Raw genomic sequence first — 24117 nt, 5'->3', positions numbered from 1 at the left:
CATCGGTCGCACGAAACATCGTAAGATCCGCCACACACCATTCAGGGCTGAATCGACAGGTAAGGAGGTAGAAACAATAGGATTTCTACCTCCTTCTGCCGATTCAGCTCTGAAGGGAGAATTTTGGTCAGGCGCCTTCTATGGCGCCCGATCAAAATTTTCCAACTGGTCCGATCGCCGAGTCGTCCGATATCAGCAGCTTCCTGCGATATCGGTCGACTCGCCGACATGCCATACACGCACCGATTATCGTACGAAACGAGGTTTCGTACGATAATATCGGTGCGTGTATGGCCACCTTTAGATGACCCATTTCATTGATGAGAATTATCTAATGCAATTCATAAATATATCATTAACAAGTGTCATAAGTATTCTGCAAAATGTCAGTACATTGCTTAGTGATGTAATTTCTATTCTCTCTTGCCTTTAGATGCACAGATGCATTTGTTGGAAAATACTGCCAACTGCAAAACCCTTGCCAAGAAACCATATGCCTCAATGGCGGCACCTGTAAAGTCAGCTCTGACCTGTCTAAAGGTGTGTGTACTTGCGCCCCAGGATTCGGCGGGGAGAACTGCAAGCAGCCAGTTGCCAATGTCTGCTCCCTTACTCAGCCTTGTATGAACGGGGGCACCTGCCACCTGCTTACTCTGGAACTCTATGACTGTATCTGCCCCTTTGGATGGAGAGGTAGGAAGTTTCTTATCATTTTCCATGTTATATTAAAATTATTGTCATTTGTAAGATACTACAGTTCTGAACAAATATTGATCTGTAAAGGGGATATATTACCTTATTTAATGTTTATTACCAGCATAGACAATAAGAAGCAGTGCTACTCAGTTTTTCTTTAGGGAGGGGTTACAGCACAAATAGTTCTATATTAATTAATTTCTATGTTTATTTTTAAATAGCATTACTAATTATATACACCCATGCGTATGTGTAATTATTTTTATTATAATAAGATGCCCCAGTAGCTCAACATCTTCTTTTCTGCCGATTCACTGCACATGAATATAAAAGTCACAATATAAGGCTGATTAGAAATAAATATAGATAATTACTACATGGCAGCTCAGCAACCAGTGAATTTAGTATGACTGCTATTGAGATTCTAAAACTTTAGGCTGGTACAGTTCAGTATATAAAATATGGCATTTTTAGCCATAGTTATTTTTAGGGTTTAGTTCTCCTTTTAAGTTGTGTAGCTGCACCATTTCAATAGTGAAGCGTAAAATATGGGTTGCATGCAGTTCGTTTGTCCCAGGCACCATCTCAAGTTCTTTTGTTTCCCTTTCGGCAGGAAATGATTGCAAATTCATTGATGCCTGTGCCTCTCAGCCATGCGCCAACGGCAGTACCTGCATCCCCAATGAGAACCAGTATACCTGTTCTTGTCAGGCTGGATACACCGGCCTCAAGTGTGAAGTGGATGTGAACGAGTGTGGCCCGCCAGGGATGTGCAAAAATGGAGGAACTTGTGAGAATTTTCCTGGGTCCTACAGGTGTCAGTGTCACCCGGGTTACACTGGTCAGCGCTGTGAGAGCCCCTTCATCCCCTGCTCTCCTTCCCCATGTATGAATGGTGGCACCTGCCGTCAGACTAGTGAATTTGCCTATGAATGCAACTGCCTGCCAGGTAATAGTCATGTCTGAGACCATAATAATAATCAGGCTATGTTTCCCTGTTCTATGTTCAAAAGTATTATAAAAAAATTTACACATTTTGCTTATCTGCATTTGCTCATTAAACTCCTGTGCGATAATATTTGATAATATTACATGCCTGTGTTTATAGGAGTCAGAAGCTTTTGACAAGGAACTGGGGCTGTAGGTTACCAGATATACTAAGATTAGATAGAGAAAAAATGCTTAAGGGTGAAGACACACAGAGCTACTAGTAGGAGCTACTTGTCACAGCTACAGCAATATACAATGATGATCATTTACTGATAATTGTCTCTACATGTGTTTTAGCAGAGGCAATGGCAGGGTATTTTCTGGTGCGTAGTAGTTGTGACAAGTAGCTTCTACTAAGTAGTTCCATGTGTTTTTACCCTAAGGGTGAAGACACACAGGGCTACTAGTAGCAGCTACTTTTTGAAAGCTAATAAACGCCAGGAAATACCTTGCCATAGATAATACTGACAGTTGCCTCTGCTAAAACACACATAGAGAAAATTATCAGTAAATAATCAGCATTGTCTTTTTTAGTATCTGCTACTAGTAACTCTGTGTGACTTCACCCTAAATGTAACTCCATCTTGAAAGCCTTAAGTTTTTGCTGAGAACAATTGCCAGCCCCCTATACAAGTTAAACACCAGTTTTACTTTATATAAATAATGTGGCCCCAAAAGCCAGTAGACAGCCCTAGTCAAACACTGTAACAATGAAACTCCTATAAAATGTGTGCTTTAAAATTTCCTTTTGCTGATCCAGCTTCAGCCCTCCAACTGTGTTTGAGACAAAATGTAATAGATGCTAAATGAGGTTGACAACCACAAAGCTACACATTCCAAAATAGCTTCTCAAGAAACCCCAGTGTTAAAATAAAGGCTGCTGTTACATCAGATATAGCAACACAAAAATGACAGTGACTGCAGCTTATGCGGAGAACACAAAAATACATCCAGTAAGGCTGGAGCAACATGTAAAACAATATTGATTCTTAATAGGGATGGTATTCGTTGTTATGACTTTTCCCACATTTTGTAAGCTGGATTTTAGCCAAATATTTATGCACTTTCCGTCTCATCACCCCATCTCTTTTAGATTGCAAGCTGTACTGGTTAATTTATATGTAATGTATATATGCTTTTTACACCTAGGGGCTGATTTACTTACCCACGAACGGGTCGAATGGAGTCCGATTGCGTTTTTTTCGTAATGATCGGTACTTTGCGATTTTTTCGTATGTTTTGCGATTTTTTCGGATTCTTTACGAATTTTTCGGATCCAATACGATTTTTGCGTAAAAACGCGAGTTTTCCTATCCATTACGAAAGTTGCGTAAAAAGTTGCGCATTTTGCGTAGCGTTAAAACTTACGCGAAAAGTTGCGCATTTTTCGTAGCGTTAAGTTTTAACGCTACGAAAAATGCGCAACTTTTCGCGTAAGTTTTAATGCTACGCAAAATGCGCAACTTTTTACGCAACTTTCGTAATGGATACGAAAAACTCGCGTTTTTACGCAAAAATCGTATTGGATCCGAAAAATTCATACAGAATCCGAAAAAATCGCAAAAAATACGAAAAAGTCGCAAAATATTCGTTTTCAAGTCGGAACTTTTCCAATTCGGGTCGGATTCGTGGGTTAGTAAATCAGCCCCCTAGTCTATATTTAGATAATTTATACAACACATCTTATAAAGTATGTGATATTTATTTGTTATTTGTATATATTCCGTATCAGCCTAAGATTTGTATATATTTCTTATTTTAATGCAGGATTTGATGGGAAAAACTGTGAAACCAACATAGATGATTGTCCCAGTCATAAGTGCCAGAATGGTGGAACCTGTGTGGATGGGGTGAACACCTACAACTGCAGGTGTCCTCCCCAGTGGACTGGTAAGATAAAGGGGATAAAGCAGCCATATTTCAGACCACATGAATAAGGTCATTTGTGACTAATTTATCCAATTATTACTCCTTGTAAGGGTCTGTGAACAAACATTTTGGACAAAAAAAAATGTGCAATAGCACAGCTGATAATTTGGCATAATCTGAAAATGAAAACAGAATGGGCAATTATTCCTCATAGTGACAAGTGTAGGCTGATCATCGGATTAATGCAAGCTGGCCTTCACAGAGCTACACTTAGAGAAGGATGAGCCTGTGGAATCTCAGGGATATTTAACCTGCATGTTGGCTCCAACATTTGGTGCTTGGGAGTGCTATTCCTAAGCAGCAGTTGGATGGGACATCTCTGATATAAATACTGTTAATATATAATTATTAACCATGCCTCAGATTCTTGATTCTGTTTGTCATTAAGCAGAATCTCAGAACTTACTGCAAGATTTTTTTTTAGGTCAAATACTTAGTCTTCTCCTTAGTGGATTTTCAAACTTGCCCAATAAATAACTGGCCTAATTTTTGGCTAGATATCGGTTAGAGGGGCTTTATTGTGGGCACCATACCACAATCTGCCGAATTGGGCTTGGATGGCAGAAGTCAGAAGCTTTAATTGGCCGACATTATCACTCCCCTCTAGATAAACTTCAGTACTTTGGAGCAGTACGTATCCATAGGTTTTATAAGGTCTGAATTTGGCCTTAACGTGTCCCATGGTCCTTGGCAGGAGAATGCAGATAATAGAAACCAACTACTGACCTGTAAGTCAGGTAAAAATACAGCAATAAACTCTCCAAATCTCAGAGGTGTGCACAGACTATGCAACACTTATAAAATGTACCTGGCACTGTGCATTTGATATCACAGTTGCAATATAGTTTTTATGGAAACAGGTTTATAGCACTAGTAAATGAACCTTAAATTGGGACACCTAAACATGTTTTCTGCTTTGAGCAAACCTGTATTAATGTATTTATAGAAACTAGGCTTTTGAAATATATGTTATGTAATGTGACCATGTTTATAGACAGAATGCTGATATTTAGTATATTAATACTCCTGACAGGCCAGTTTTGCACAGAGGATGTTGATGAGTGCCAACTCCAGCCCAATGCTTGCCAAAATGGTGGGACTTGTACCAACAGCAATGGAGGCTACAACTGCGTCTGTGTAAATGGATGGAGTGGGGATGATTGCAGCCAGAATATCGATGACTGTGCCACTGCTGCCTGTGCCAATGGGTCTACTTGTATTGATCGAGTTGCTTCCTTTATATGTGTTTGCCCAGAAGGAAAGATTGGTAAGTACCAGAAACAATGCAACACTTATCTGCCTTTGCCAACTCTTCTCTGCTTGAAAGGTGTTGGTTGACTGCAGATCCTTTAGACTATGGGTGTTTGTGTGTTAAATTGTCTTCTCTTGCTGTGATTTTTCCTAAAACTTATTGGTATATCATGCCCTTCTAAGGATAACTGGAACCAGGCAATCTTGCCCATGTTACTACATTACCCACTGCGTTTAAACAGACTATTATATTGCTGTTTGTTTTGTTCTTTTTGTTGCTTCTTTTTTTCTTTTTTTAGTTGTGTGAATCATAGCTAAACATTGCAGTTTACTTATTGTTTTCTGTTAACATCATTTATACCTGAGCTACAGTAATTACATAAGCCAGAGGAGTAAATTATGTCTGAGGCCTGATCAGTTTGTATATTTTATATGTGATGTTTCCAGAAGACATCATATAGTTACATAGTTACATAGTTACATAGGGTTGAAAAAAGACCAGTGTCCATCAAGTTCAACCCATCCAAGTAAACCCAGCACACTTAACCCACACCTACCAATCTATACACTCACATACATACACTATATATACACAACCACTAGTACTAACTGTAGATATTAGTATCACAATAGCCTTGGATATTCTGATTGATCAAGAACTCATCCAGGCCCCTCTTAAAGGCATTAACAGAATCTGCCATTACCACATCACTAGGAAGGGCATTCCATAACCTCACTGCCCTCACCGTGAAAAACCACCTACGCTGCTTCAAATGGAAGCTCCGTTCCTCTAATCTAAAGGGGTGACCTCTGGTGCGCTGATTGTTTTTATGGGAAAAAAGAACATCCCCCAACTGCCTATAATCCCCTCTAATGTACTTGTACAGAGTAATCATGTCCCCTCGCAAGCGCCTCTTTTCCAGAGAAAACAACCCCAACCTCGACAGTCTCACCTCATAGTTTAAATCTTCCATCCCCTTAACCAGTTTAGTTGCACGTCTCTGCACTTTCTCCAGCTCATTAATATCCTTCTTAAGGACTGGAGCCCAAAACTGCACTGCATACTCAAGGTGAGGCCTTACCAGGGACCTATAAAGGGGCAAAATTATGTTCTCATCCCTTGAGTCAATGCCCTTTTTTATACAAGACAGCACTTTATTTGCTTTAGTAGCCACAGAATGACACTGCCTGGCATTAGACAACTTGTTATCAACAAAAACCCCTAGATCCTTCTCCATTAAGGAAACCCCCAACACACTACCATTCAGTAGATAATTTGCGTTTATATTATTTCTACCAAAGTGCATAACTTTGCACTTATCAACATTGAACCTCATTTTCCAGTTTGCTGCCCAGTTATCTAATTTTGTCAAATCGCTCTGCAAAGCGGCAGCATCCTGCATGCATTGTTATGTTCTGTACAGTGTTAACTGGGCTTTTCTTTTCTAAATGAACATTCTGAGATCACTGCCCATATTACCATATGCTTCTAGTAAGTGCTTTAGTTCAGATGAATCATCACAAATGTCAGTCAGACACACAAGATGTGCATTCCAGATGTTGCCATTAGCTGGGCAATTAGGTGTGCATGTATTGTAGCCCAAGGGGCATAACTTGAATTTGAAGGAACAGAACATTCCATGAAAAGATGTGGTTCCAGTTATCATTAAGGAGTTTTGCTGGGGTATGGCCACTTAGTTAGTTAAGTGTATGATTGACAGTGATGTCTCCAGTACCATCTGATACATATGAATCTCAGTAAGTTGATGGGAATTTATTAACTACCACATTGCACTGAGGCACATTATAGACTAAACATTTCACACTAACATTTATTTCTTTGCTTTCAGGACTCCTGTGTCACAAAAATGATGCCTGCTTTAGTAATCCTTGCCACATGGGCTCTTTGTGTGATACCAACCCTCTGACTGGACAAGCCATTTGCACTTGCCCCTCTGGGTACAAAGGGACTGCCTGCACAGAGGACATAGATGAATGCTCTTTGGGTGAGTATATTCACTTCTTTCCCTGGATGAACACTACAGATACAAGCAATGTAGAATCTCTTAGCTAGCGATATTGCCCCATGGTGGATCTTTACTTGATCCACCAATGCAGTGGGCTAAAATCAGGATGATACAATACTTGGTTCCTGAACAAAGATTGGATCCTACTGGGGGAACCTGTAAGTAAAGGAGTGTACCAACATGCCAATGTGGTCCTCGCCAAACTGGATTTCTAACCTGCCTAATCATTATCTGGCCAATTTTTAGGCCATGTATCGGTCAGACAGGCCATTGTGCGGCCCCCATACACGGACCGATAAGGTGCCAATAAGCTGGTCCATTGCTTACAATAGCCTGTGTATGACCAGCTTTAATTACCCATTCTGTATCACCTCAGCATATTCTGTTACACCTGATCCTCACCATTTCCTGTAATCAGTTCCTTCCCCAGCTTATCCTTATCACCATTTCCTTCTCAGCTCCATAATCTATTCGTACATTCCCTTTTCTGTTCTCTATTCAGTTTATCCTCCCAACCTCCATGTCATTTCTTCCTCCCCAGCTCCCATGCCATTTTATCCACCATGGCTCCAGGTTCTATTCTCCCTTCTAAGCTCCTCTTGTTATTGTTCCTTCTTGTGTCCCATATTACTTTTTTCTATACAGCTCCAGTATCCATGCCTTCTTCCATCCTCCATTGTTTTCACTTCTCCCAAGCACCTAATCACCTTTTCTTTTCTGGTATAAAAACTCACCTACAGCTCTTTCTTCTATAAGCACTGGTATAATTGATCTCTTCTCCCATAGCACAATAGCAACTGTAACACTTCTTTATCAGCCACTTTCTTTTATTTTAGACAATAAGTATTATTCAGCCTGTACCCAGTTGTGCTGAGGTATAAAAGAGCCTTGGAGTTTTTATTTCCCCCTGTATTTTATATCTATTTTAAAATCCCTGAAATCCAGGCAATAACGGTTCAATATGAAAGCTGCACTTTCTGCTAAACTCATAAGGTCATTGTGGGATTATATTCAGAGCACATATCTAACATTACGATCCAAGACATTTAATCATACCTTTCACATGCCGGCTGGATAATCGCTTCAATAAAGCTCTGTTGGAAAAGGAGCTGTATTTGGGCACAGTTTTATTTGAGTTGGATCGTTAACCCGAGGTTTCTGCCTTTAGTGGAATGTAGCCTCTCACCATACCCTTTCCTGCTGGATCCGGTTAGTCGGCTGCCTTATTTTCTCTCTGCCGTGTTAAGCAGACCTTGTGATAACATCAGGAAAGGAAATCAGGTGAAAGTGACCAGCCTGGCAGAGGCAGTCAGCTCGAGGAAAAAAAAGATGCAGTCCTTGTTTAGCTGGATCTGCATTTGAAATATTAAATTACTAATGACTGCCGGCTGCAGAAGAACAACAGAGACTTCGTTCAGTTTTTCCCTTGCAACCTTTTCTGAACTTTTCAGATGGTGACCTACTGTAAAGGTGAAAGGCAAGCATGTTAGATAGAATGGGTTTATAATGAGTAGGTGCCTGTTTAATCATTCAGAGTAGCCTTACTGTTTTATTATTAGTTGTTAAAGATATGCTGCTCCTGTATGACTGCTCTTGTATAATGAAACATGGAAAAGGGAACAGGGAAGATTCCTTAATAGACTATAGTGAGTAGTGGCTTAGAGCTGCTGCCTAGTGCAGTGTGCTGGCTCACTTAAGCAAGGACAGCTAGTTGTGCTATATGTATAAACATATATTAATATTGTCCCTTTATTTTTTTTTATACAGTTAACAGCAATCCCTGTGAGCATGCAGGAAAATGTGTCAATACTGAAGGTTCCTTTTATTGTGAATGCTCCAAAGGATTCACCGGGCCCCGCTGTGAAATGGACATTAATGAGTGCCTATCTGAGCCATGCCAGAATGATGCCACCTGTCTGGATAAAATCGGAGGCTTCACATGTTTGTGTATGCCAGGTAGGTGCTTCTTTAGTAATATACAAGGCTAATTCCAATAGGGCCGATTTAATAAATATTTCTAATAAAATATTAAATAATTATATACATTAACTATTATGAATGGACGAATGCCAGCTCTACCCCCAAGAAAGGAAGGACGGTACCATAAGCATTCTCCGGTGCAATAAATTAAAGGAAGCACCCATCAGAAATAACACAAGAAAATAGAACAGATTTATATAAAAATAATTGCAAAAATGAGCACTGAGTTGATTTTTATCTATATTCTTGGAAGCTGCGTGTTTTTATGTATATTATTTTGGAAGTCTGCTTAATAGTACTTAGCAAACATTTCAGTTCTTCCATAACTGGGGGTATTGTGGTTGCAGTGTTCTTAGTAACATTTCTCATGGCATAGATTAAACACACTGCTGCCATATTTACTTTAAATTGTGTTTATTCAGTGTGGTTCTACTCTTACTCCCACTAAACTGTGGTTAAGGTCACATAAAAAAATATCACATGAAAATGCCATGTAGGGGGTATGAAATATATCCTCATTTTGAACAGCAGCATAGAAACAGACTTTTCCTCATTACTATGTACAACTGGAGATTCTGTTTTTCTTTTAAATTCCTTCTTGTAATTTTTGTATTTTATATGTTAATCCATACTATTTCATGGCAATGATACTGCTACCGTTAATCAACTCATTGCAGTATCTGACTGGTAGTTGTACCCCTCTGTACCCCAGGGCCAGGCTGGCCTGCCAGAGTGCCAGGGGATCTCAGGCCTCAACCCTGGACAATGCTATTCCTTTTTTCTGCCATTTTCCACTTTTTAATATGTTATATATAATAGGGAATAATAAAACCCCTCTTGTAACATATAAGGATATTTTTCTTGCAATATGCCCCAATTAGTATAGCATTTTACTTGCATTCTGAGTTGCTGGTGCAAATGATAAATATATACTCCAGCACAATGATATATCCTGGATAAAATCTGCATTTTTGTGTTCACCCGCAGGTTACAAGGGAATACACTGTGAAATTGAGATCAATGAATGCCTAAGCAACCCCTGTGTGAACAATGGAGAGTGTGTTGACAAAGTGAATCGCTTTGTGTGCATTTGCCCTCCAGGTGAGTGACCAGAGACCAGGGCTGCAAATGATCAATTTGGTGCATCCATATAACAAAACTTTTTTTTAACCTTTATATATATATATATATATATATATATATATATATATATATATATATATATATATATATAGGGATTGTCTTCTATGTATTGTCTCTTTAATAAACTGTAACGTATGAGTGATTTATAAGAAACAAATATACAATGTAACTGAACAATATTAGTAATGATAATAATAAATCCATTGATTTTAGCAAATGTTTATAAGCTGAAATACTAATGGTCTTATTTACTAATGGATGGACAAAGTACAAAAAGTGCACAAAACATGCACAGGTCGCACTAGGACAAGGAGTAGGGAGTAGGCACAAGGGGGGTCATTTACAAAAATTCACCAAGACTGGTGCATTTAATGTTCAAACATAATTACAGAATTTTAATTCACAGTGAGAATTTTAATAAAGCTTTTTAAATATGGCATATTCGCAAATTGCAAATATGTATGCACAGACTCTGCATCCGAGTTACGCCACATCTTAAGTGGCACAAAAAATATTCGCTAAACTGTTTTTGCAAATTGAAAATTTATATCCGAAAAGAGAAAATTTGCACTATATTCGCACATAATGAACGCGCATAGAGGGCGTACTCATGCAAATCGCAGTCTCTTATGTGAATTTTTTGCCGCAATTCTGCAAACTGTGATTCACAAAACAATGGAAAGACGGGCACAGCAGTGCAAAATGTAAGCGTTTAGGGGAAAACATTCGCATACAACCATTTGTGAAAGAAATATGTGCTGCACGAATTTAAGAAATGACCCCAAGTTCTTTATACTTGTGCCTTACTCTTCATAAATGAACCCTTATGTGTCAGAGAGTATAAATGGGTTTTCATAGTCTCGTTATCTCATGTGTTGTAGACTTTCTAACTTGCTTAGGGATGTCCAGGCTTTGGCTCTTTAGCTTTTTTCTTGGGATTATGGGAAATGCCATCCAACAGTAGCTGGAGGGTTACAGGCTGAAAAGGCCAGAATTATCTCATTCTAGGAAAATCTATCAAACTATATCTGAGACCCTGGGGCTTTAGTTCCTTATACTAATATCTTCCTGTTTTGGTGGTGTCATCTCAACATTCCTGCTTTGAACTCAAGGAACCTGGAGGGGCCCATAACATCCAACAAAATGTATTATGTCCATTACACAGCCATCACTGATTGTTATCATCCCTGCAAAAGTAGCATTTAAACCCATGTCAGCTATTACATCCTGGGGCAATTCGCAAACTGGTTTTCCAGATGTGTAAGGTGTGTTCAGATATACATCAAGGCAGAGTCACAATAAAATATAACTTGTGTAGTGATGACAAAGTATAAACCTTTACAAAAACAGATTTAATCATTTGGCAAAATTACAGAATTCTATACTCTGTTTTCTGCATCAGCAGTGAAAATTTACACTTTTTAGTAGGGAATAAAATCATTTCATAAAAGCATTCTGGGATGAACAGTTAAAAAAAAGTTGTAACTTAACACAGTCCTGCTTCTTATTAGAGTTCAGTTGCAATACTAAGGGGCTGATTTACTAATCCACGAACGGTCCGAAGGAGTCCGAATGCGGTTTTTTCGTAATGATCGGTATTTTGCGATTTTTTCGTAAATTGTCGCGACTTTTTCGTAGCGTTACGACTTGCGCAAATTGTCACAAGTTTTTCGTAGCCTTCGCGCCGAGTACGAAAGTTTCGGATTCATTCAAGCTTCAGTATCGTGACTTTTCTTGGGCCAGGTTGGAGCTGCAGAGTGCCATTGAGTCCTATGGGAGGCTTCCAAAATCATGCTAAGTCTGAAAGTTTTGCCCGCAGTTTACGAGCGCTCAATACGAAAAAGTCGCGACAAGATATGAGCAAATGGTAACGGCTACGAAAAAGTCGCGACAATTCGCGCAAGTCGTAATGGTTACGAAAAAGTCGCAACAATTTACGAAAAGTTGTAACGGCGACGAAAAAAATCGAAAAAATATGAAAAAGTCGCAAAATGTTCGTTTTCCAATCAGAATTTTTCCCATTCAGATTCGGATTCGTGGGTTAGTAAATCAGCCCCTATGACTTAAATCATTTACAGCTTTAAGGGTGTGCCATTTGTGTGAGCAGCAAAAGAAGGGTGCTTCCAGCAGTATAAAGAAGCTTGAGCCCTATTAATTCTAATAGAGAGGATAAAGGTATAATTCAGTTGTTCGTGGATGGCTCTGGTGGGGCTGTAGTAATGGCACTTACCCAGGCTTCCCCCCAAAAAAAGAAGATTTTTGTTCCCCCCTCCAAAATACATGACCGTCATTCCCCCACTGCCTTTATGCTCAAATATATCAGTATACCACTCGCTAGGACCAAGTCTTTAGGTATGCCTCTGTATCTCCCTGTTGATAGTTAATACACGTTTGCTGACATTGTAATTACCTTCTTTGTAGAGCTACTAATCCATCATTAGTGCCTTAATTGTTGGCTGGCCAGGCATTAGAAAACAGCGGCCCCTAACAATGCAGGAAGGCTTCGCTTCCCCCATCTGAGGACTGGTGGAATTACATAAATTGGCAGTGTCCATACAGGAGGCCTCCAGCTCTTGTTTAACTGTAACACTGGACTTGAAGTACAACAACAGCCAACATTTGTTGGCTGGTAAGGTGCCAAGGCCACAAACCATTACATGACAAGAGATGCTTAGACATACTTGTTCCTAATGTGGAAGACGCTGAGATTATCCACTCCCTGTAAGACTCTCCCTGAACTGGAACTGCCGGTGCCCCTGCTTAGAATAACAATAGCAAGCACTTTGCCAGACTTCATGTTTGTTCAGCGTTTATAATCCAGAGCTCTGTAGACTTGTGATTGTTGGCTAAAGTAGCTTTATGCGAAATGAGTTCAGCTGGTTTACTCACGTAGCAAAATGTGTAGTGCTCTGCTGGGCCCACAGAGATGTGGGTTAGAAAAGAATGTTTGCTATCTTCAGAAACTGTCCTAAGGCAAGGCTGCAGATCCAGAAGTACAATGATCTTGAAATTGTCAAATGTTCACCTATTGTTCTATCAGATTGTTGTACGCGGAAACAAATATTTAGTCTGTTGCCTCAAGCCCCACATGTCCAATTACCTGTTTAACTGCAAGGCGTGCCAGCATTTGTAGCACAGTAATGGCAATTCACTTTCCTTCTTTGTATTTCCTACCTAAATGTCGCTATCTTATTTTTCTTGGTATAATGGCGCGGCCGCATCTGGTGTTCGTTGTTGGCTGAGTTGTGCGGAAGCAAACAAGTTTATTGTAGTAAAATTAGATTCATTACCAGAGATGTCAACCAACCCGGTGTCTTGAGGGAGAAAATGTTCCGGTCCTGATATTTACTAAGCCAAAGTTCCTTTTCACAATAACACGGTGGATCATTTTCTCTCTCTCAGGACATAGAAAGTGGTTGCACCCTGGGCATTTTAGGCATGCGTAAGAAATATATATAGGTAACTTGCAAAAAAAAGCATTCCACTCAGAGGGGCAAACACTGGGCACTAGTACTAGTAGTGTTTTATTGCATTGGTGACACTAGTCTTTTTGTCTGTTAGTTGCTGAATCACCTGTACTTGATGACATTGCTGTCTTATCACACCCTTCAGTGATATTTGTAGGCATCTGATGACTCAGAGCTGCCTGTCGGCATTGTGCTTTCAACCCTAACTGCCCCTAGCTGATGTTTTGTCTTAGTTTTGCATGTCAGTATCTCCTTTGCCACTTTTCATTGTGAAACACCAACATGTGAGTGTATCACTGTAGTTCCTCTGGCACGTGCCCTAACCATCTCCCCAAGTCACAGAGGGTTCTTCCTGCTTATTAAGCAAGTTCCTATATGACATCTAAGCACAGTAAGCTCATCATTTCACCATTGACTCAGCTTCTACACCCCTGTCGGGCCAGCAGATTTTTATTATACTTTATAGCACTCATTGATCTGTGTTTATTTTGTCAGTTACCATGAGAACCAGTAGGTGCAGTACATATAAAATTCCATGAATCCTGATGAATATTTTCTCCTCTACTATCTTATTCTGATTTTTTAACAAGATATGTAAAATAAACAAGTTGAAAGTTACAAATCAGAGTGATCCCTGAGCCGAGGCCTTTTTAGCACTTAGCTTATCTACTGCTTGCCATTTGACATCACCTTTCAAATTCCTTCCTAACTCTGCCTTGTTTATTATTTGATTAGTTATTAAAACTTCAAACCATGACATGTTATTTCTTCAGGCTAGCCTTGTGGCCCTGCACATTGCCTTTTATATCCCTTATTCTGTTTCCTTTGCCATCATAAAAATGCACTGTTTTTCCCAGGGGCTTCTCACATTTATGCTCATCACCACAGGTCCTACTCTGCTCCTTCTTGTTCCTACATGTCTAGGTTTTATGGACATTGGTCTTGTCCTTTTCAGTCTTCGCCAATGTGTCACTGATTAATGTCCTAAAAAAATGGCCTCCAGCACTAATCATGGTACTTAAATGTATCGTATTTCTTCTAATATGTTTGTACAGATCCACTTGAAAGGTGGTAGACCATCTTTTTAACAAAATCATTGTAAATTATATTACAACAGTATAAACTATGGCTAAAGTATAACTGACCATTGTGTATGTTTAACTGATGACTTCGTACAGATGTGGAACCTATTATCCAGTGTCCTGTTTTAGCAAACAGTTCTTATTTTTTGACAAATTTTCCTTTTCTCTGTAATAATGAACAGTAGCTTTTACTGGATGGTAACTAAGCTGCATGAATCTATGTTGTTGGCAAAACAACCCTATTGGGTTTTTTTCATTTTTTTTAGTAGCTTTGCGTAATGGAGCTCCAAATTATAAAGAAGACCCCAGGCCTAAAGTGTCCAGACTAAAAGCCCATTGGTAGCTGGCTAAGTGACAGATCATAAAGACTAATCATTTAGGCTATAGTCACACTTGCACATACTTTTCAAACATTTGGTCCATATCCAACCAAACTGTTTCATGTTATATGTATGTGGACCCTCAAAATCAGTTTGGGTGAGCAACCTGCCAAAGCTGAGTAACCAAATGGCCAGATTACCAGAACTGCACTCTCCTGACAAACTATTCGGGTATGGAAGAATAGCTCTAATGTCTGACCAACTACCCAGCAACGCAAAGATTTAGTACTGTGGAATTAATGAGCATCAAGTTCACACTGTAGATGATTATAAACAGGTTTATGGTTGTGTTTTGCTTTAAGTATAATGAATCTCACAGCTTGCTGCCCAAACTGTCCCAGACACACAGACTCCCAGTTGAGAAGAGCTGAGTAAACTTTGCACCATTTATCCCACATAGGCTTCTCCCTTTGTTAAAAGTGAGGGAAATATGTTTTTAGCCAGTGATGGAATGCAACCACTAAATGGCCTTATGGAAAAAATATTGGCTTTCATAATAATGGGGTTATAGGGTGGCGGTAATGTGCTAAGTTTGAGCTTTTAATGCATTCAGCTCAAATTGGCAGGAGAAACATAATAAAGGAAAGTGTATGTAAGGATAAAGGTCGGTATGGTGTAAGCCAAAACACATGGTTCGTGGGACAGCATAGTGTTAGAAAGCCTCTATTCAGGTAATAAGCAATGATGTTCATACAGAGGAACTGGCTAATTTATTGGTCATATATTTTCTTTAAGATATGGCTTCCAAGTCCTAATTTATATATTGCAGATTGCGTTTGTGAGAACTGAATTTTGAATTGTTTATTGCTCCACATAAATGTAAACTCTAGTCCCAATTGGTGTATGTACAATTGGTACAGAGACAGATTTAGAAGAAGAAACAGCTGTTGATAGTAATTATAACAATACAACTTTATGTATGCACTATGTCTATTTATCTGAAGTAACTAAATGGGCCTGCATGATATCATATTCAATTGCTTTTGCTCCATGTCTTATATCATAATAATAAGGTTCCCACTAGATGGCTGTCTACTTATTCACCAGAATATGTAGAAGTTTGGTGCAGCTGGTGGATTTAAGGCTAATGTCCCACGGGGAGATTTTTAAAAAGTGGGCTCCAGCGACAAGTCGCTCATTTTGTCTCTACATAGAGAAGAATATAAATCGCCAGTACCTAAACCGACGATACTACTTCAAATCGCTTATCGCTCCGAATTGCTATGAGGCCCTTTTTCCCGAGTGTCATTTCTAATTGTGGGCAGGAATTTGACACCTGGATTTGTGGGAAATAGAATCGCTCCATTGTTGAAATCTCTAGTAAGCGTTTGTTAGGAAAAGATGAGCGACTTGTAGCTGCAACTCACTTTTTAAAAATCCCCGTAGGACATTAGCCTAAAGTTTTCTTTGGCCCTCTTAAAATAGTAATGACAGCTTTACTGCTCATGAATGCATCTTTTACAATTTCCTGGACTGACCATAGTTGGTTTCCTAACCCAGATGTATTGCTTTGAATAAAACATAACAATCCTTGGTGGAGAGCTATGACTAGCAACTGGTTCCTCATTTGCTCTGAATTTTATTCACACATGTTATATGTTCACCACTGCTGCTTAGTACTGATCAATGCTAGGAAGCTCAGTGGTTCACTACCTGTTCGCTAAATTGGAAATTTCCACCACATGGTATATAGTACTGAACTGAACAGCATCTGTGAATGCCCCACATTGAGTTCAAAAAGGCTGGAAAGCTTTTAAATATATTTATTGCATTATGAACGCAGGCTCTTCACCAAGAGCTGTTTTGAAATTTACAATAAAATGCAGAGCAGGGCAAGTCAGATTGTTGTTGATAAGGTAAACCCTACACAGGCCAGTGCTGGATTAGGTACATTGGATGCGCTTTAAATATAAAGAACCCTACACAGGCCAGTGCTGCATTAGGTACATTGGATGGGCTTTGAATATAAAGAACCCTACACAGGCCAGTTCTGCATTAGGTACATTGGATGGGCTTTAAATATAAAGAACCCTACACAGGCCAGTGCTGGATTAGGTACATTGGATGGGCTTTAAATATAAAGAACCCTACACAGGCCAGTGCTGGATTAGGTACATTGGATGGGCTTTAAATATAAAGAACCCTACACAGGCCAGTGCTTGATTAGGTACATTGGATGGGCTTTAAATATAAAGAACCCTACACAGGCCAGTGCTGGATTAGGTACATTGGATGTGCTTTAAATATAAAGAACCCTACACAGGCCAGTGCTGGATTAGGTACATTGGATGGGCTTTAAATATTAGATGACAGGATCTTCAAAGAAAGTGTGTGATGATCAAAATTGTGTATTGTTTAAACATTAAAGTAAGGGCTACACTTTATGTTCTATAGTGATCACTGTAAACTTCTGTTATGTTCTAAAATCTCTTTCTCATGATGTCCTTTTCCAGGTTTCACTGGATCAGTGTGCCAGATTGATATAGACGACTGCTCTAGCACTCCATGTCAGAATGGTGCCAAATGCGTTGATCATCCATCTGGCTATGACTGTATATGTGCAACAGGTAGGCCTTATCACTACAGGTATTAACTACAGGTCTGCTCAGACAGCTTAGCAGTGCATGTACCTTAATCTTCATTTATTTTGTTTCTTTACAATTATATATATATCTTATTCTATGCTTTTGCAGGCTTCACAGGTGTTTTGTGCGAAGAAAATATCAACAACTGTGAACCACCACCCTGTCATTATGGAACATGCCAAGATGGCATTGATTCCTATACGTGCATTTGTGAGCCTGGCTATATGGGTGCCATTTGCAGCGACCAGATCGATGAATGCCTGAGTAACCCTTGTCTCAATGAAGGCCGCTGTGTTGACCTTGTCAATGGCTATCAGTGTAACTGCCTACCTGGAACATCTGGTAAGTGGAGAAATACTCTAACCAGATTATTAGCACTTTTTACAATCTTTTTTTGTTCTAAAAGCCCATCTGGCTATAATCCACAGATTGCTAGTCTGGGCCTGTTTGTTCTAATTTACTCCTCATGGGGCATGAACAATTTTACACCTGTCCCTCAACACTGTTACTCTGGAGGATAGGGTCTGAATTTGGAGACCTTGTACTATGAGAGGCAAGAACTGATTTAGTTTCACTTTACCTCCAAGTGCACTCCTCTCTGCATAATAAATTGCTCTTTAGTCACAGAGGAGCTGTTTGACTAGAGAAGCTAGGAACTGGAAATCTCTAGAAGATAAGGAGGTTTCTGGGAGCCAATCTGTATTTTGTACTTTTCATATACTTTCTAAAATAAATCTCAGTGCAGCAGAACACCATGCTGATCTAGGGTAAATATATCAAAACTACCCAGGTGTTTAATCTCTCTCTCTGTTTATATGTGGGATACAAGTATAAAGTTTATAATACTGCAGGATACTCATGATATGGCTTGATATTTTGGACATGTTTATTAGGCAGATGGTTATGATATTTATGAAGCACTGAGGAGCTGCCATTTTATGCAGAATGCCCCCAGTGGGTGTTAGCATTACTTGGTGGTGCTGATACTGTTACTAGGGATGAATTGCACGCAGCTCTTTGCAATTTTCAGGATTTCCAGGCTGCGGGGAAAAGCTGATGAGAATACCAGTCAAGATAACAGCCTGTGAAAGTGACTGTGTCTGTGTTCACAAAGGGGGGGAGTGAGATAAAACAGCATTTTATCACAGTGCAGCTTCCTTGGGATTGGCTTGGAACAATAAATATACAGCAATACAGGACAGCATATCCCAACTTTCTTTGCTCAGACACTGCCCATTCACATACATACAGTATAAGATATGATTGCACCATCAGCCTTCATCAAATGTAATTTTGTGTGTGTCTAAGGGATCATTATACTGGTGTGCCCAAAGCACTCTCCAAAGCCTTCTCTGTATGGCATATTATATTTCCTATAACCATGGCCTCAGGAGATGTATGATCATTCTCCCCCTATATGGACCTTTGCTCACTACTTTCCCTCCATGTACCTGTATTTATTGCTTGTCTTTAAACTGCTAACCCTGAATAATCACCCTTGATAAAAGACCAACAGCACCCCCAATGGCCACAAATAATTTTACTTCTAATTTATTGCTGATAAAGACACATCATTTTGTCTGATATTTAAAGGGACAGTATATACCTAAAAGAGTAGATACATAAAATTACATTCTGCCTATAGTTTTCATTTGAAAACATGTTTTTTGTTTTTCTATTTTTTGCCATTTATAAAGCACTCATTTGAAAGTTGGGCTATGTTTACTGGACTTACTCCCTTCTTTAATAAATTGAGCAATTTGTTCTGAACTCCCTATCTACCTTTAAACAAACAAAACTCCCTTCTCCAAGCAGCAACCTATGAGCAGCTCATTATCAAGGGCTTATCAGTGGACTGGTAATTAGTTTTTGGTTTGAAGTTCTTTGGGATCAGGATGGCAGGAAGTGCTAAAGTGAAACTGGCTACATATTCTTGTTTAGTGCCAGAAACTATAGATATTTCTTAATTCAAACAGCAGGCTATAGATTAAAATGCATTGTAAAAAATCCTTCTTAAACATGGGGTATATCTTCTCTAGTTATAAATGAAACTGGGCTGTTTTGTTAGTGAAATGGTAAAACTTTGCCAAATGCATTGAAGTCAAACAAAACCAGTCTGCTCAATTCTTTTTTTTTCAACTTTTTTTTTTTCTGGTGAAACAAATTGGATTTGTGAGGTGACCCGGGCTTGATTCCTATTTCTGTCTTGCAGGGCCAAGATGTGAGAAGAATGTTGATGACTGTGCAAGCAACCCGTGCACCTATGGGAACTGTGTGGATGGGATAAACCGCTACGACTGTGTCTGCTCCCCAGGATTTACAGGTAGAGTGTTTTTGGTTGAAAATATTTTATACATACTAATAGAGAAACATATTTCCTGGTAAACATGAGGATATTATCTATTTCTTTCTATTAGAAAGTTGAAAAAAAGTCATTCGTGAGGGGGCACTTACCCATGCAGTGTGCATAGTGCAAATGAAAACCGCAAACAGAAATATTTTTTTGCACTGCGTGGGGTATTGGGTGAATATTCGCAGGCCTTTGCGGAGTGCAGAGAGCTGCAGAATGAAGTTTTGCCTAACGCAGGCTGCACTAAATTCAAAAGGGGTGGGGGAGGGAGGCACATAGGCCAAAAAGCCCTGTCCCTGCCGCCTGCTCTATAGGCTTAGAGTTATTATTGTTATCATATTTTTTAGGAAATAAGTACATTTTATATATACAAGTTACATTTACTTAATTAATATGATACATTTTTAGAGGCTTATTCTGTGTAGCTGAAGTAGCCCTTCCCAATCTGAGCATGACTAGTGAAAGGGAGACCTCTAGTGACAACCAGAGTGCCTTGATGGGCATGTCAATGTGATACCTTTATCATATTTGACATGCCCATTTTAATATGTTATTTAGGTTTTACTGAAATATCCCAAAAATGTAAATGAACATTCAAGCAAGGTCACCTCTCTGCTATTATTTCAGCTCTAAGCATTACACAGCAGAAATCATTGTCCCGTTCTCACATGATTGTATGGGTTACATCACGGGATCACAAATTCAGGATACAAGACTTGCCCTCTAACAAGTTACTTTTATTCGCTCCACAATAATATCATTCATTCTGCATTTACTAGGCCCTCAGTGTAAAGATGACATTGATGAGTGTGCCTCAAACCCCTGCCATAATGGAGGAACGTGCGTAAATGAACAGAACAGATTTCGCTGTATCTGTCCGGAGGGATTTCGCCAGCCCAGCTGTTTTTCGCAGGTGGACGAATGTGTCAATAACCCATGTATCCACGGCAACTGCACAGATGACGTCAATGGGTGGGTCACATTTTTCTTGTGTTTATCATGAGTTCATTCAGCAAATTATCCTGGTGCAATATAGTATAGGCCCGGCTATTGGAAAACATAGAATGATATTGGCTGATCACACTTCTCCTATGTCCTTACAGCTTTTACATATCCACTATTATTTGTACAGGTACAAGTGTCTCTGCCAACCAGGCTGGACAGGCAAGAAATGCGAGGTGGATAAAAACGAGTGTCTTTCCAACCCCTGTCAGAATGGGGGGACATGCGATAACCTGGTGAATGGATACAGATGCTCCTGCAAGAAAGGGTTCAAGGGTAAGCGAATGTGGAAAAATGTAGATAATTTTTTTCCATCCAGAACCAGAGAACATACTATTAAAGTAATTTAGTTACTGGTAAGAGCCCTTTAAAGCTGATTATTTTAATGAAAACTGAGAGGGTTTTACTGGTGCTGAGACAGGAACCAGGGAACCAGAAGAAAGCTGCTAGGAACATAAAGTTTCATATGTGGAATGAATGGAATGGAAAATGCTACAAAATGTGATACTGGGTTGTTTTCCTGTGCAATTACAATCATCCAAGGTTCTGCTTATACTTCAAATGTTGGGAAACGTAGAAGTATATTCCCAACCCTCTGTAATTAGTTGTTTAATGCCTGTAGGTTACAACTGTCAGATTGACATCGATGAATGTGCTTCAAATCCATGTTTAAACCATGGGACGTGCAGAGATGGGATCAATGGTTACACGTGCCACTGCGGGCTGCCGTATACTGGTAAGTGTGCATCAGCTGCCTTAATGGGAAAGCTCCACTAAAGGGATATTTCTCTTCTTACCAATTATTTTTTAGGAATGTCTATATATGAATATGTATAATATATGTATTATATGTATAAGGAGTATATAAACTGCATTATTAAGCAATTTTTTGGTGACATTAAAATGTCTCTGTGTAATAGAACAAAGAAGCAGACTCAGCATATTTGTATAGAGTTGCTGTTGTTGTTATCTCTTTACTGTGCCTGTAGTCTGATATATCATATGATAACTGATCTGAACATCTGTTCCTGATACCTTCAGTAAGGTGCATACTATCCTACTTTTCTGATTTTTGTTCAGTCCAATATTGTGTAATTAGCCTGTGTAAAATTGTCTGAATGCTGGGAATCTGGTTGAAGCGTACAGGGGGTGGGATAACATCAGCAGCCGTCGCAGACAGAAACGCAGCTTGTGCTGGGGCTATCACTTGTGGCTTCCTGGCCGAGTAGACATGGCACCTGCTGTAGCTTTGCAGAGGAACCAGGTTCTGATTAGAACTTGCTTCTGCTTTCCTGAATGACTCATTCAGGCCATTGCTTCACTGTCTGCACTCAGCCATTTCCTCTGTTTTTCAGTCCAGAATTTCATAACCCATGTCTTTAGTTACAGTCGGCCACATTTTCCTAATATTGGAAAGCACGCGATGGCCTGCCAATTGAAGCTTCTTCTGCCCCTTAAACTTCTATTTCTATATTTTATTTGTTCTTTTTCTGGTTAATATTGTAGCTGTAAAAATATATAGGATGTACTTTCCATATATACTCTTTTACGTGGCTGTATAGGGCACAAACTTGAAGCCAACAAATCCTGGGCCAGGAAATAAATCAGGAGACTGTATGAATATACTCCATTCTAATACACTGTTTATACCCCCAACCTGTTTTTCATTTATAAAAAATATAATATATACAGGTATGGGATACATTACCCAGAAATCTGTTATACAGAAGTTTTGAATTACAGGCCATTTTTACAATTTTTACAAATTATTTCCTTTTCAATGTAATAATAAAACAGTACCTTGATCCTAATTAAGATATAATTAATTTAAATGTAATTTTAAATTATTTTTCGTAGATTTAAGGTAGGGAGATCTAAATTACGTAAAGATCTCTTATACCGAAAACTCAGGTCTTGAGCATTCTGAATAAAAGGTCCCATACATCTATGTAAGAGTTTAGGCTGTAGTTTATGCATATTTCCCTATGAATAAAGTGATGTGAGAATTTATATACAGGTATGGGATCTGTTATCTGGAAAGCTGCAAATTACTGGAAGGCCATCTCCCATAGACTCCATTTTTACCAAATAATTCAGATTTTTAAGAATGATTTCCTTTTTCTCTGTAATAATAAAACAGTACCTTGTACTTGATCCCGACTAATTATTCCTTATCGGAGACAAAACAATCCTATTGGGTTTCATTAATGTTAAAATGATTTATTTGTAGACTTAAGGTTTGGAGATCCAAATTATGGAAAGGTCCCTTATCCAGAAAACCCCAGGTCCCTAGCATTCTGGATAATGGGTCCCATACCTATATATATATATATATATATATATATATATATATTATCTATAACTATAACTCTAAATGGAACACAAGCTTTTTTTCTGGAATTAATTCAGAGATATAAAACATTTGGTGCTTTAGCAGTTACAGAACAACTCCCGGCAGCATCTTAGGGCTGTAGCAGTGCAATAGTTGATGTTGGAAACTGCCAATCCCTGTGAATACTTCTCTCCCTTTGGATGCCTAGTAACACTTCATTTTAACTTCAATTACTTCCCTTAGGGAATAAAGTATCCTGAACTCTTTCCAGAGCAGATTCTATTTTTAGAAGCCTTGTTACCTTCATCATCTCCTCAATGCTAATTATGGTCTTATGATTTATAAATGGTAAATAGCTTCCACCTGAAAATCAGGAGTCTTTGGCAGAAACAGGGCCAGCCATGGGAAAGGATGGGATATTAAATTGCACCTGGTATTGGGGGGTGGGGGAAGATTTCTTCAAGATGAAAATCATTGTCCCCTGGAACTGGGAACGTAGAGGGGTCAGAGGGTTGTAAGTCATTTTGCCTCTAAACAGGAACTTTCCCACTTAATTCAGTTTTTAAAAAAGTATTTCCTTTTACTTTGTAATGATAAAACAGCACCTTGTACTTAATCCCAATTTAGATATAATTAATCCTTATTGTAGGCAAAAAAATCCTATTGGGTTTTTAATGTTTTTCAGTTTCATTTTTAGTAGACTTATGGGAAGGTGATCCAAATTACAGAAAGATCTCTTATCTGGAAAACGACAGGTCAAGAGCATTCTGAAAAACAGGTCCTATTATCACAGGGGTCTGTTTTGCGTCTAACACCAGTAGGGCTGCAGCACCCACAAACAAGGGAAACGTTCCTAGGGCATGGTTATGGGACTGTATCTTGCTCAAAGCATGACAAAGAATT

General features: G+C 39.0%; 1 protein-coding gene across 1 annotated transcript in view; it reads left to right on the top strand.

Moving 5' to 3' along the window:
- Positions 1-24117, top strand: part of notch2 (notch 2) — an 83795-nt gene that overhangs the window by 42893 nt on the left and 16785 nt on the right. The window contains exons 3-15 of the mRNA XM_002939080.5: positions 434-693; positions 1310-1645; positions 3454-3576; positions 4649-4882; positions 6717-6872; positions 8661-8849; positions 9861-9974; positions 17399-17512; positions 17639-17872; positions 19743-19853; positions 20660-20852; positions 21013-21158; positions 21505-21618. Of these exons, the coding sequence (XP_002939126.3) occupies positions 434-693; positions 1310-1645; positions 3454-3576; positions 4649-4882; positions 6717-6872; positions 8661-8849; positions 9861-9974; positions 17399-17512; positions 17639-17872; positions 19743-19853; positions 20660-20852; positions 21013-21158; positions 21505-21618 (2324 nt within the window). The remainder of the gene's footprint in view (positions 1-433; positions 694-1309; positions 1646-3453; positions 3577-4648; positions 4883-6716; positions 6873-8660; positions 8850-9860; positions 9975-17398; positions 17513-17638; positions 17873-19742; positions 19854-20659; positions 20853-21012; positions 21159-21504; positions 21619-24117) is intronic.

The sequence above is a fragment of the Xenopus tropicalis genome, chromosome 4, assembly GCF_000004195.4.
Source record: "Xenopus tropicalis strain Nigerian chromosome 4, UCB_Xtro_10.0, whole genome shotgun sequence".
In the NCBI taxonomy this organism is placed as follows: Eukaryota; Metazoa; Chordata; class Amphibia; order Anura; family Pipidae; genus Xenopus; species Xenopus tropicalis.
This window is presented reverse-complemented; position numbering and strand designations above follow the sequence as displayed.